Below are 13,370 nucleotides of genomic sequence, written 5' to 3' on the forward strand. Positions count from 1 at the left end.
GCTGCCTTTCTGTGGTTCGGGGTGCGCGGCCGTTCAAATTAGTTAGCTTGCTTTAATAAAGGCAGCTCGGAAGCGGGGCGGTTAGGATGGAAACCGGACGGTTAGGGTGGAAACCGGGCATCTGCCGCTCGGAGTTCGGGGCCGGGAGCGGTGGTGCCGGTGGGACGGCCGCGCTGTGCGGAGGGTAACAGGGCTGGGGAAGGGGGGGAACGGCGGAGCTCCGCTGCTGCTGGAACGCGCGCAGTCTGCCGTCAGCGCCGAGCTCAGCAGTCCCTTGTGCCTTTCAGGTCGGTGGTCTCGTTCGGCTCCAAAAACAGAGCTATCGGCGTCTCGGCCAAAAACCAGGTGGGTTCCTTACAGGTGGCTGTGACTGGGAGGCTGACGGCCTGGAGGCTCAAATGCCGGGGGTGCGTGGAGAGCTGCTGGGCTGGAGTTGGAATCGAGTAATTGTCGTTGGTACACCTGTCGGAGGATCCTTAGGGTCCTTTTGAACTCGGGGTGTTGTACGGTAGAGAAACGATGTGCTGTACTGCTGCGTTGCTTTCAGAGGAACGCAGGTGGTTCTGCTGGAACTTCCCTGCTCGCTGTTTCTTTAATGGTAATATTTTCCAGTAGAACACGCTCCTTTCCTGACGGCCTAAGCATCGGGTTTGGGTTCTTGGTGTTTCTCTATAGCTTTCTTCTGCATCTGAGGGAAAAATGTTTGAATACTGTGTAGAGGACTTAAAATTAGATGGGAAGGAGAAATGTTAGTTAAGGTTTCCTAAAGCAGTGTAGCTACCTCACTGCCTTTTGCTTTTGCTGGAAGGTAAATGTCTCTGTGTTTTTCAAAAGCATAACACTTATAGTATAAATAACTCGGCTTTATTGCTTTGAGCAGTTCTGATGGTACATAAAGAAACACCAAGTGTTTTCTTCACTGAAGTACTATTTTCATGCGCAAGAATTAAGCTCTGCTCTTAGCGTTTTAGAATAGCTAAATATAGCTGTTAAATAAATCCTCAGGTATTGTCAAGCCCTGTATCTGTTGCATAACCACAGCTGGTAAGGGACTGAGGAGCCTGCAGCCTTGCTGGGCTGTACAGATCTCTGTGGTAAAAGGACTGCAGTGTGTTTCCATGGAGAGAGCATTGGAAGAGACTTTCTTCTCTGTAACAGCTCCCTTAGTTTTGGAAGCTGAGGGAATATGAATAGCTTACACATTCTCAAACACATGTACTCCTTTGGTTCAAGGTTAATATTGGAAGTGGTACGGTCATTACATATGTTTGTGTTCCTTCTTTAGAGAAACTTCATTTTAGCATCGCTTTTGTTTTCTTACTATGTACTTTCACTCAGAAACTAATAAGATTCACTCGTGTGCAAAAATGAGTCATTAATCAAAACAGAAGTGATTTAAATCCTATGTGGAAGCTCTTGAAAGTATTTCAGTATTGTTTTCTGATGAAATGCTTGCACTTGAAGCACGCTGAAAGGGAAAAAGATTCTGACTTACAAAATTGTATTTAAAGGACTGTATTTGGGATGAATGCCAGTGAGTTCAGATGACTTGAGGCAACCATTAGGTTATGTTGATATGTTGTATCTTCTGTGCTTGGTTGTCTACCAGTTGAAACTGAATGGTTTTTGCAAGAAAAGAAAAGCATGTGGTACATTAAATGATAAAAGATGCAGAGCATTTGTTCCTCTTGCTGAGGCAGTTCATTTTGGCTGACTGCCCGTCAGGCGCATTGTTTCTTTCTTAGATGTGGAAGTTCCTTCACGTGAAAAACTTGAGTTATGTTTTCTGTGCCTTAGAGTGTAGCAGATCCTTAAATGAAGGAGTACAACCATCCCTTTCATTTGAAGTTACTAATTAAGAACTTTTTTCTAAAGTAAAAAACTCACCAGTCAACAATGTGGCTGTATGAGCTTATGAGCATACTCAGGGTCGATCTCCTTTGAGACCTGGAGAGCTGCTGCTAGAGTGAATCTTCAGAGAGTTTGCTTCCTCTTAGGTAACCTGGAGATGAAAGCAGACCATAATTCTCTGCTTTCTTAAATGTGACTAAGCAGGAAGATATTGAAATGTGCTGCAGATCTAATGGCATACAATTACTCTAAAAATATCTGAAGATTGTTCCTTGGAAGAGGCTATGAGTGTTATTCTAAATTAGGCCGTAAAAGCCACCAGAGTGTTTGTGCTTCTCTGCCAGCTATGTAGAAATTATTTTTGCTTCCATGTTGTTCCTCAGTATGTTCATCATTTGACTTCATACCATTTAATCTGTTGGTGCCCACCTAAAGTTACTTCAGCAGTGTGCTTCCACAGCTTCTCTCCAACGGAGTAGATTTCATTCTACTTTGAGATACTTGTTGTATCTCTTTTAGGATAGCCTAGCTGTCTGCTTTCTGTTCTACATTGCAGTCCTAATAAACAATATCTCTCTAGATCAATTGGTTGATCTAGAATTCAAATATGTTCTTTATGCTAACTTCAGTATGTACTTTAAGCAATACTTTAAGCAACTTTGGTACCAAAGTGATGTCATGCTTCTCTCTACTGTTTGTGCCTTTTGGTCTGGTGTAAAGAATTAGAGTGACTGCTAGGTGAGCACAAGGAGGGATCTCACCTTCTTTAAGAGTAGCTCAGGGAAAAAATAAATATTGAAATGAATGGGAACCTGATGCCAATAATTGAAGATGCAGGTGTGTGTGTGTGCGTGCATTGTAGTGGTGTTTCAAGTGAACCCTTGGGGTGATGAGGTTACTGGTGACTTGAGTGCCAGTTACAGGCCTGGCAAACACCTGGAAAACAGGCTTTTAATTTCTTGAATCACATTTAAATTAGATGAGTAAAGTAGTAGTAAATCATATTATGGCAGGACAAGGGGAAATGGTTTTAAATTGAGGGAAGGAAGATTTAGGTTGGATACCAGGGGAAATTCTTTACTATGAGAGCGGTGAGGTGCTGGAACAGGCTGCCCAGAGAGGCTGTGGATGCCCCGTCCCTGGAGATGTTCAAGGCTAGGTTGGAGGGGGCCCTAGGCAGCCTGGTGTAGTATGGAGGCTGGTGGCTCTGCCTGGAGAGGGGGGGGGGGAGTGGAATTCATGATCCTTCAGGTCCCTTCCAACCCTGGTCATTCTGTGATATTACTCACCTGATTGCTTGGAGGTTTTAGAGGCACTCATATAGTGCTCCTAGTACTTTATATATACTTTTCTGTGACATGTAGCTCTTTTACCCATTTTTTTTTGTAGTGATGAGCTGTTATAAAATACCAGATAGTAATTACAGGTATTATAGTAACAGATGTGACAAGTAAGTGAACGGTTTTATTGAAGTGTGACTGATGCTTGGGGCATACAGGGCAACACTGAACACTGCAGATTGATGAAAGATAGGTTTGTAAATTGTAATCTTGTATTTCTTTACAGCAAATCACTCATGCCCACAACACAGTATCTAACTTCAAGAGGTTCCATGGCCGTGCATTTAATGATCCGTTTGTTCAGAAGGAAAAGGAAAAGTTGAGTTATGATTTGGTTCCTATGAAGAATGGTGGAGTTGGAGTAAAGGTATGATTGGGACATGACATTTTCAATTTTGTAGTTACACAGAAAAGTTTGTTTCAGCACTTAAGAAAATTCAGGCTCCATTTAAGTAGCCTAAAGGTTTTCTTTAACCATTCTGTTGAAGAGGAGCCCTTGTGTGAATAGCCAGCTTCCACTTTCAAGTGGTACATGCTAAATATCAAATTAAGATTTGTTTGCAATAATTGCTGAAATCTGAGCTTATCTGTTGCCGAATTGTGCACCCAGGTCAAATACTACAGCCAAGGATACTAAGATGATTTGGAGCTTGTGTGGGTTTGCTTTTAAGTATTAACCTTTTTGTCACTCCTGTGTGGAATGCTCTAATCACCTGGTTACATACTCCGTAGTAAGTTGCATGAACTCTAAATTAGAACCTTGATTGTAAACAAGTGACATTTCTGGTGTCCTCTAAGATGTTTGCAACAGTAATTGCCTGTCTTGTACAACTACTCCAGATCCAGTCCTGCTTACACTACCAGTAGTTTGCTGATGCAGTATCAGCATTTCCTATGATAGGTGTCCTTAGTGTTAATTCATTTACAGACCTGTACCAAAAATACTGATATCAAAGCCTTGTGAAATTCATTTGATGCTGCTTCACTAGTGACAACTCTAGCTTAGTTAGGGTGTGTGTTAGCCTTGATGCTTTTCTCCATGCTTTGAACTGATGCATCAAAATTGAGGCATAGATCAGGTTTTAGTAATGAACAGATTTACAGAGAAGTCAAGCTTTATAAAAGAGGAGGTGCCTTTTCTTGTGCTGACTGTGACTGGTGATGTTAACAGATGCATTCCAGACAGAAATTCAAGTGCATGTAGGATGCTTTACTGTAAGTGGAAGTCTAGTAATGAGTGAAGAGTGTTACTTATCTTTTATTTTTTCTTAGTCTGTTTGCAGAACAAATGAGTAGATTTTTTTTTGGTCATGTTTTTTCCAATTTAACTGCTGTAAAAATAAAATGTAATTGATTCAATATGTCATATCATTGGTAAGATGGATGGTTAGAGAACAGTTTTTCTTCTAAAACTGAAGTGCTCTGATTTTTTTTTTTTCCCTCTGATTATAATGCTGTGGATGAAAATAGTTACTCTTTCAAGAATCGATTCTAATGTATCCCTTCCCTTCATTGGCATTTATGCTACTACACAGAAAACTAGTGATTCAGAAATCCCTTTTTGGTAAGGAAACAGTATGAGAATAAACTCAAAAATAAGCTGTATCTTTTTAGTTGGCTTATGTGCATAATCTGTATTCTAGTTGTTTTAGCTCTTCCCTCTAGAGAGACTGCTAATGTTTGAGCAGGCTTATAAAAATGCCAGGGGAAAATAGCAGGTAATTCTGGAGTTTTCTGTAGTTGGTAGCAATTACAAAATTGCCTATTTCAACTGTTATTGACATAATATTATATGCCTATGTCTTATTTGTGTTTTAGACTCAGTCACTTTCAAAGTTGCAAACTCTCAGCTGTTATTTTCATCCATTGTGTTCATATGGTTCTCAGTGCTTTAATTTTGAAAATGGGATTATTGCTTCTGTGATTAAGTTGTAAACTCTAGTTCATTATAGAACAAATTAAGCATGTCAAGGTTGAAAGAGTGTTAGTCAACAGTGTACCAAAAAACGTATTAACTGTAAGTAATTCTTTTCATTGATATAATGGAATTACTTTTCCTGCTTTTTTTCTATCCAGGTCATGTATATGGATGAGGAGCACATCTTCAGTGTGGAACAGATTTCAGCAATGTTGTTGACTAAATTAAAGGAGACTGCAGAGTGTAACCTGAAAAAGCCAGTAACAGACTGTGTTATTTCTGTAAGTAACTGTAGTGCATAGGAACATTGTCCTTAAACTTCAGCTATTGAGGACATTTTGTTCTTTTTCACTGTACATGAATAGAAACACCAGATAAGCACTTAGAAAGGGATTAATCCTAACTAACTTCAAAGCTCCTGACTTAAAGAAATCCCAGGGCTGCTTCCATGTTTCAGTCCCTGAGCCACTTCATGAACTCATTTTCTTGGGAAATGTCTGAACTCTGAACACCTTTGGGATCCAGACCATTCTATAATTTTATCCCATGGCTAAACACTCAAATTACTTGTTAAAGATACCTTTATTTGTCAGAATTTGCCATCTGGCAGCTGAAATTAATTAACTTTGGTTCATTTTTCAATTTATGACTGCACAAGAAAATGACCATGGAACAAGAAAAGTCATTGCATTGCAAAGCCTAAATATAAAATGGCATCTGCCTCTGTGCATTCACTGACTCTTTGAACTCATGTTGTATATAGGAATATTTTAGTTTGTTATCCTTAAAGGAGTTTATCCACTCAGTAATCTGAAAAGTTACTGTCCTCTAATGATGTAGTTTCAGTCTCCAGGGATATCACAGGTCACTGTCCAAAACAGGTGATAGAGATCTGCAGCAGATTTTCAACAACATAATCCTCCAGAACCTCTTGCTAATTCTTCTCCAAAGTAATTTTGGCCAAAGCAGATAATTTATTAATTGTTTTGTTGTTGTTCTTGTGTCTCTCACATCTCTATTGCAGTATTGCATTTTTATTTTGCTTTCTTGGATGGAAAATATTTACCAGTTGTGCCTGAGGTTATTCTGTGTCTTTTTCTCCTTAAAACCAGTCATATTTTGCAGCAGTAATTAATGTTTCTAACATTTGTACACAATAATATTTGCTTCTTTCTAGTGTATGATTGTATAAACTAACTGATGTTCATTTAATTCCATCTCAGCTCGACTAAGTAGAATACTTAGTCTTGGTTCAACAGAGTACTTGCAGTGAATGCTGTCCTGTAACATGAGGAATAGATACAATTTGTGTGAGCATTTTCAAATAGATGGTGTGTAGTCCCATATTCTGAAGCTAACTTCCTATTCTCACCTGCTTTCTTCAGGTTCCATCATTTTTCACTGATGCTGAAAGGAGGTCGGTTCTGGATGCAGCTCAGATTGTTGGATTAAACTGTCTTAGATTAATGAATGACATGACAGCTGGTAGGTTTTGTAAAACAGCAGTTTCTTTAAATTTTGTGTACTGGTAGCAGATGCATCTAGTTACTCTGGGAAACTGGACTGACTTTAAAAATAGGACATGAAACAAGAGTTCTAAACACTTCTTCATTTTAGTCTTTTTTTAATGTCTTCTATCTGAAAGTGTACAAGAGATGAAGCCTTAGTGGTAGTTGTCTCCCTGAGTACTTAGGCATTACAACATGTGCCTGGACTATTCGTTCTCTTAGTATCCAGATGTCCTGGAAGAAAAGACAATTCCTGGCACTCTTAAAGGAAATTTGCTGATTAATTGTTAGCACTTAATTTCAGAGTTCTTGTCAGTATATTTGTGGCTTTAAAATGAAAAATTGGGCAATTGATCTCCTTTGCTAATGTTTTCAAGACTCTAAAAACACATTAGTCAACCAAGAGTTTTTGGTCTCTTCTTGATTCAACTGTTCATATCCCAAGTCTTCATGCAACTTGTTGGCATCTGGGGAGAGGACAGTGTTCCATGTTTTTAAATGGCTTAATGATTAGCATTTGTTTCCTGGGAGAAAAGCTGGGAAGAATTGTACCAGAGAACAATTAATTTTCTTCTTTCCACATTAGTCAGATAAATTGAGAAGGGTTTGTTCGATGGGGAGGACATTCCATGCAAGTATTTTCTGTGAAACCTGGATTCATGCCTTAAATGAATTGCTTATTAAGGATTTAAGTAGCTTTAACATGTGTTGGTAGGGTGGTATCTTAAAGATTTTTTTTCTAGAATAATTTTCAGATGAATATTCTTTATGGTAAAGTACAGATCTTTAGAAACTTTGCCAATGGGATGAACTATTCACAGAAATGCAAACCTTTCATTTTCTTGGTGTGTGTAACACAGTATTTCTCATTTTCTTGTCCTTACCTTGTAAGGCTAGTAAGTACTGTTCAGCTTTTTCTAGTTTTAAATATTATGATCTTTGATAATATCTGTGGAGAAGGGATTCTGAGGTATGATAGAGAAGAAAGTTTTGTTTATTTTTTTTCTAATGAAGGACAAAGTCTGCTGTGATTTATTGAAGTCCTACTCACAGAATCACAGAAACACCAAGGTTGGAAAAGACCTACAAGATCATTCAGTCCAGTCATCCACCTATCACCAATAGTTCTCACTAAACTTTGTCACTCAACACAGTGTGCAAATGTTCCTTGAATACCTCTAGGGTTGGTGACACCACCACCTTCCTGGGCAGCCTGTTCCAACACCTGACCACTCTTTCAGAAAAGCAGTATTTCCTGATGTCCAGCCTAAATCACCCTTGGTGCAGCTTGAAGCCATTCCCTCTAGTCCTATCACCAGTTACACAAGAGAAGAGGCTGACCCCCCAGCTCTCTACAACCTCCCTTCAGGTAGTTATAGAGAGCAATAAGGTCTCCCCTGAGCCTCCTCTTCTCCAGACTGAACAATCCCAGTTCCTTCAGCTGCTCCTCATAAGGCCTGTGCTCCTGGCCCCTCACTGGCCTTGTTACCCTCCTTTGAACCTGCTCCAAGGCCTCAATGTCTTTCTTGCAGCGAGGTGCCCAAAACTGGACACAGCACTGGAGGTGCAGCCTCACCAGAGCTGAGTACAGGTGGTCAATCACTTCCCTGTTCCTGCTGGCAGCACTGTTTCTGATGCGAGCCAAGATGCCATTGGTCTTTTTGGCCACCTGGGCACACTGCTGGCAAGCATCAATCAATACCCCCAGGTCCATTTCCTCTACGCAGTCTTCCAGCCACTCCACCCCAAGCCTGTAGCGTTGCCTGGAGTTGTTGCGGCCGAAGTGCAGGACCCGGCATTTGGCCTTGTTGAACCTCATCCCATTGGCTTCAGCCCAGCTCTCCAGCCTGTCCAAATCTCTCTGTAGGGCCTTGCTACCCCCAGGCGGATCCACACTTCCAGCCAACTTGGTGTCATCTGCAAACTTAGTGAGGGTGCACTAGATGCCCTCGTCCAGGTCATCAATAAAGATATTGAAACCTGGCTTGGAAACAAAGGTAACTTGTTCAACATACTCAAAAATACACTGTGTGTTAGTTTGTTTAGTCACGCTGCAATCAAATTTACATCTCAAGGTTATAGCACTTCAATATATTCCATGAAATAAGAGTTTCTTCTTTTTAATTAAGCACTTCTTAATGACTGAGCTATGGGAGGGATTAATGAATGCTGGTACCAGTGTTTTTTAATTTTTTTAAGACCCCTCCTGAGTCTACAGTGATGAGAATGAGAGTACCAGCTATAGGGAAACTTCACTAGATACTAGAATCCATAAATCTCAAGTCTCTGCTCGGTGGGAATTCAGGCTATCCTTGTTCTAGATAGTTTAGTTTTGTTGTGACCAGGGAAGCCAGTCCTTCCTTCCTAATATAAAACTGTCACTATGACTATAATACATTGCTCTTGAGAGCATGTGTTTCCTTCCTTCCTTTGCTAATGCTATAATTTCCTTGCCTGATAATCTGGCCAGTAGCCTGACCTCCAGTTTGGGATTTCTTCATCATGTGCAAATGTATGTTCTTGTGTATTCTATCTCATGTCAAAATTGGAGACTTTCCTACATAACTGTGTAGTTGAAACTCTATTTGGTTTTTCTTCAATTATTGTATCAGCCTCCTGCCTACCTGTGCCACTGTTATAGATCAGAATTCTGCAGCAAAACTGCTCATGTTCTGTCCTCTGACATGATCACCATATACTTACATGCCACATTAGCTTCTGTTCTACTCTTTGCAATCTGTCCCTGCCTGTTACTATGCACAGACTGAAATTCTTCCATTTTATAGCCTCTTCTGACCATTCATAGCATTCTCAGACATAATCTTCATGCCTGGGAGATATTACTTTGTAAGTTCAAATGCTGCAACCTTGATTCCTATGAGAAGCTAAAAGGTGAACTGTTAAGAAACAGATGGATCGCAACAGTATTCAGTATTTAAAATAGGTTAATTGATTCTTGGTTTTACGTGCTTAGATGTTTAGGGATAGAGCGTATACATGACTGAGGAAGGTTTTTGGCTTCTCAGATCCTACAGCATATTAATGGAACAAACCTTCCATGTGGGTAAGACCTTGCATAGGTGGTTTTGTCTGGTTGCTCTTGATGCTATAGCTTAATGTTTACAGGATATGATGACGTACAGGTGGAAACTCAATAGAGATTACGCTGATATCTTATATTTGCTTACGCAGTGGCTCTGAATTATGGAATTTATAAACAAGACCTTCCAGCTCCTGAAGAGAAGCCACGAATTGTCATATTTGTTGACATGGGACATTCTGCATTTCAAGTATCTGCCTGCGCATTCAACAAGAGTAAGCTAAAGGTAGTAAGATTAATTGAAATTAATTGAAAAGGCTTTGAGACACTTAACTAGCCATAAACCTGTCTTGTTCTTAAAATCCTGAAATAATCTAATGCATAGAAAGTGGCAGAGAGATAGAAGGTACAGATTTTTCAGTATCCATCATTAATATGGTTTTAGATAAAGGCTGGAGATTGCTTTATACACCAGTGTAAGGTATACAGCGCAACTATTGTCATCCAAGTTAAGTGGATGGATTAAAATTGTGAGTGCTCAGGATTGTCACCTACTTATTTAGGGTTACTTCCATTGTAAAAGTGGGAAGCAATTTTTACACATGTGGCTGATTTAAATACTAAGAATGTGCATAGAATTGTAGGCTGGCTTATCCCTCACCTTTTTTTGAAACAAAGGCTTGCCAATAATGGATGACTTCTATTCTGTTTGGTTTCTGTTAGAGTGTTAGATTGAATAATTTTGTTCTTTCAAACCAGGTACTGGGCACAGCATTTGACCCTTTCCTAGGTGGAAGGAACTTTGATGGAAAGCTAGTAGACTACTTTTGTGCAGAAATAAAAGCAAAGTACAAACTGGATCCAAAATCAAAAGTTCGAGCTCTTCTTCGTCTGTATCAGGAGTGTGAGAAGCTGAAGAAACTAATGAGTTCAAATAGCACAGACATTCCCCTAAACATTGAGTGTTTCATGAACGACACTGATGTATCTGGAAAAATGAACAGGTGAGCACTATGGGAGATATTTAAGATATATGGCCCCCAAGCAACTGCATAACCAAGTGTTTATTTCCATTTCAATAGAAACTTAACTGTGCTAAAATTAAGTGCAAGTGTTGAATAGTTACAGTATTTCTAAGTTCTAAGTTGGAATAACTAAGGCTGAGATATAATGCTCAGCTACTAGAGCAGTATTTCAGTGTAATAATGTGTGTATAGGAACCTTGGATTCTTCCTGTAGAATGGCACAGTTTTGAAACCATGGGTTGATGCCTGCAAACCAGGGCAGGGAGGTTGGCTTGCACATATCTAGGCCTGCAGCATATTTTAGGTAACCTAAATCTCCTATTGTTCTTAAGATAGCAACAATTCAAGTTTTCTTTTATTTTTTTCCCTCTTGCTCTTACTGAACCGTGGGTATTAGGAGAGAAATGAAGGACATAAGTGGTACCATGAGGGTGACTTGTTTATGCCTGGAATATACTCACAGGCACAACTTCATTTCTAGTCAGTCCTTTAACTATTGAGAGGGTTGTGTGGCTGGTTGTTTTTTTTTTTTTTCCCATTATTTAGAAAACAGGTGAAGTAACTTCTTTGTAAAGGGAGTATGAGTGCTTTCTCTGATCTGTAACCTGTGCTGAGAGTCATATGCACAACACCTGCCCAAGCAGACCTTTATCTTACTGTGCTACCCTGATAGCAGCATAGGAAAATCTGTATGCAACTGTTCGTGTACTACCTTGTCTCTTGCTGTCAATTCAGCCTACTCACAGGGACTTACATTTAAGGCTTTTTGCCTTAAAGAGTAGTTAGCAAACCCGGTCAGAATCAGTTAAGAAAAAAAAAAAAACCATGAAATCTTAGTGGTGGAATGGGCATGGTTTGGTTTAACACACTTCTTTCCTTAGGTCCCAGTTTGAAGAATTGTGTGCTGACCTGCTGCAAAGGATAGAGATGCCTCTGCTTTCATTAATGGAACAAACACAACTGAAAGTGGAAGATGTGACTGCTGTAGAGATTGTTGGAGGAGCAACCCGCATTCCTGCTGTCAAAGAGAGGATTGCTAAATTCTTTGGCAAAGATGTCAGTACAACACTGAATGCAGATGAAGCCATAGCTAGAGGCTGTGCTCTGCAGGTATGGTACTGGCAGCACTTGAAAAAATGAAAAATTACATTTCCTTAGAAATGTCTGAAGTGGTCCCTTAAAGGCATTAAAAGAACATGTGTTCACTGAGTCTTCTAGTAAGATTCTTCTTTGGTGCGGGTTTGAAATGCCACTGTTGGGTGTGTTCTGTAAACAGCCAGCTCTTCTCTTCAGAAGAACAAACTATTTAATGGGAGAAATTTAATAATCACTGACAAGCTGGGAGTGTTTTTTATCAACAAAGTGTGCAAGAATATCTATGAAGAGCCAAAAACACTACAGATTTGCATTTTCTGGTATCAAGTATGATTCTAATATCAGTATGAAACTGACTTTATTTTCTTCCCCCTTGCTATCCATAAGTTATTTTTACAGATTATAATGAACTGCATTTTACAGGCAAACCACTCATTCGGTCATCTTTTCTGCTCTCTGCATTCTTTTATTTCACTTTTCTTCATCCTATTTCACCAATTGCTTTCCATTACTGGCAGTCAGTTATCTGCAGGGGAAGAAGCAAGAAACATAAAGCAAAGGCTTCTTTCAGGGCTAAGTAATGCAGAGCTTCTGTTCTTTTAGATTTCCACTGTTCCTTTAGACTGCTGCCTTTTTCACAAGCTGCAGTAAGAATAACGCTGAAGGTCGTGCTAACCCAAGCAATATGAACATATCTGTGTAGTTCTTTTCTTATTACACTGAACTGAAATCAAGCACTTCACCTAGTATAGTCACAGTAGTTGTCATTTTCTTGTTTATGGATGTTTAAATTTCATGGGGACAAGTACCAGAGTAGTTAAGCAACTGCAAAGTGTGTGTTTTTTCTTCTAGTGTGCAATTCTTTCTCCAGCTTTTAAAGTGAGAGAATTCTCTGTGACAGATGCTACACCATTCCCAATCTCTCTGTTGTGGAACACTGAAGCAGAGGACACTGAAGGGTAGGTAGCTCAAACTACTGTTCTGTGAAGCGTTTGACCTTTCAGTTCAAGGGCAATGTTCTGGGTTGTACTTAAAGTAGGATCTTGGCATTCTGACGCAGAAGATCTGTAGATCATGTACCAGAGAGGGTTGGTGATGGAGATTCTGTTGTAAAGGCATGAGTTAAATTTTAGTCATAATTACCCTTATACATAAAAATATTTTAAGATAACTTTGAATTGCCAACAAATATTGTCTTGCATTGCTCTTATCTGTTTGTTAGGTTTTGAAATATAAAGTGAACAAGAAAAACCTAGTACCAGTAGCACTTTTCTTTGGCTTTTCTGTTGCTAGTTTCTGCTAACATCTACCCAGATTGTTATTTCAGCAGGGAGGTTCTACACTATGTAAACATTGTGTACTTGCATGGATACTGTTTATCTGGCTGAAAACAGAAGCAAGGATTTAACTCTTAGGGCTTCTTAAGAGCAATTCCTTGCAATTGCAGCATCTCAAGCCTCTGACCTATGTTATTAGTGGTGATATGCATGAAAGAAGTTGTTCTTCCTTTCTAGGATGTTGAAAGTCTGAAATTCTCTCTTGGAGAGTCTGGAGTGCTAGGGGGACTTTTCATCCTTTTTTTTTCTTTTTTTT

General features: G+C 39.6%; 1 protein-coding gene across 1 annotated transcript; it reads left to right on the top strand.

Moving 5' to 3' along the window:
* Window positions 1-105: 105 nt before the first annotated feature.
* Window positions 106-13,314, top strand: LOC100546590 (heat shock protein 105 kDa; the record flags this gene model as incomplete). The annotated part of the gene is made up of 8 exons (XM_010728986.3): window positions 106-345; window positions 3,418-3,558; window positions 5,268-5,390; window positions 6,495-6,594; window positions 9,810-9,943; window positions 10,417-10,661; window positions 11,564-11,792; window positions 12,630-13,314. Coding segments are annotated over 8 exons (1,323 nt in total), but the record flags the coding sequence as incomplete, so codon positions are not given.
* Window positions 13,315-13,370: the final 56 nt, after the last annotated feature.

This window comes from Meleagris gallopavo, chromosome 1 (genome assembly GCF_000146605.3).
Source record: "Meleagris gallopavo isolate NT-WF06-2002-E0010 breed Aviagen turkey brand Nicholas breeding stock chromosome 1, Turkey_5.1, whole genome shotgun sequence".
NCBI classification, from domain to species: Eukaryota; Metazoa; Chordata; class Aves; order Galliformes; family Phasianidae; genus Meleagris; species Meleagris gallopavo.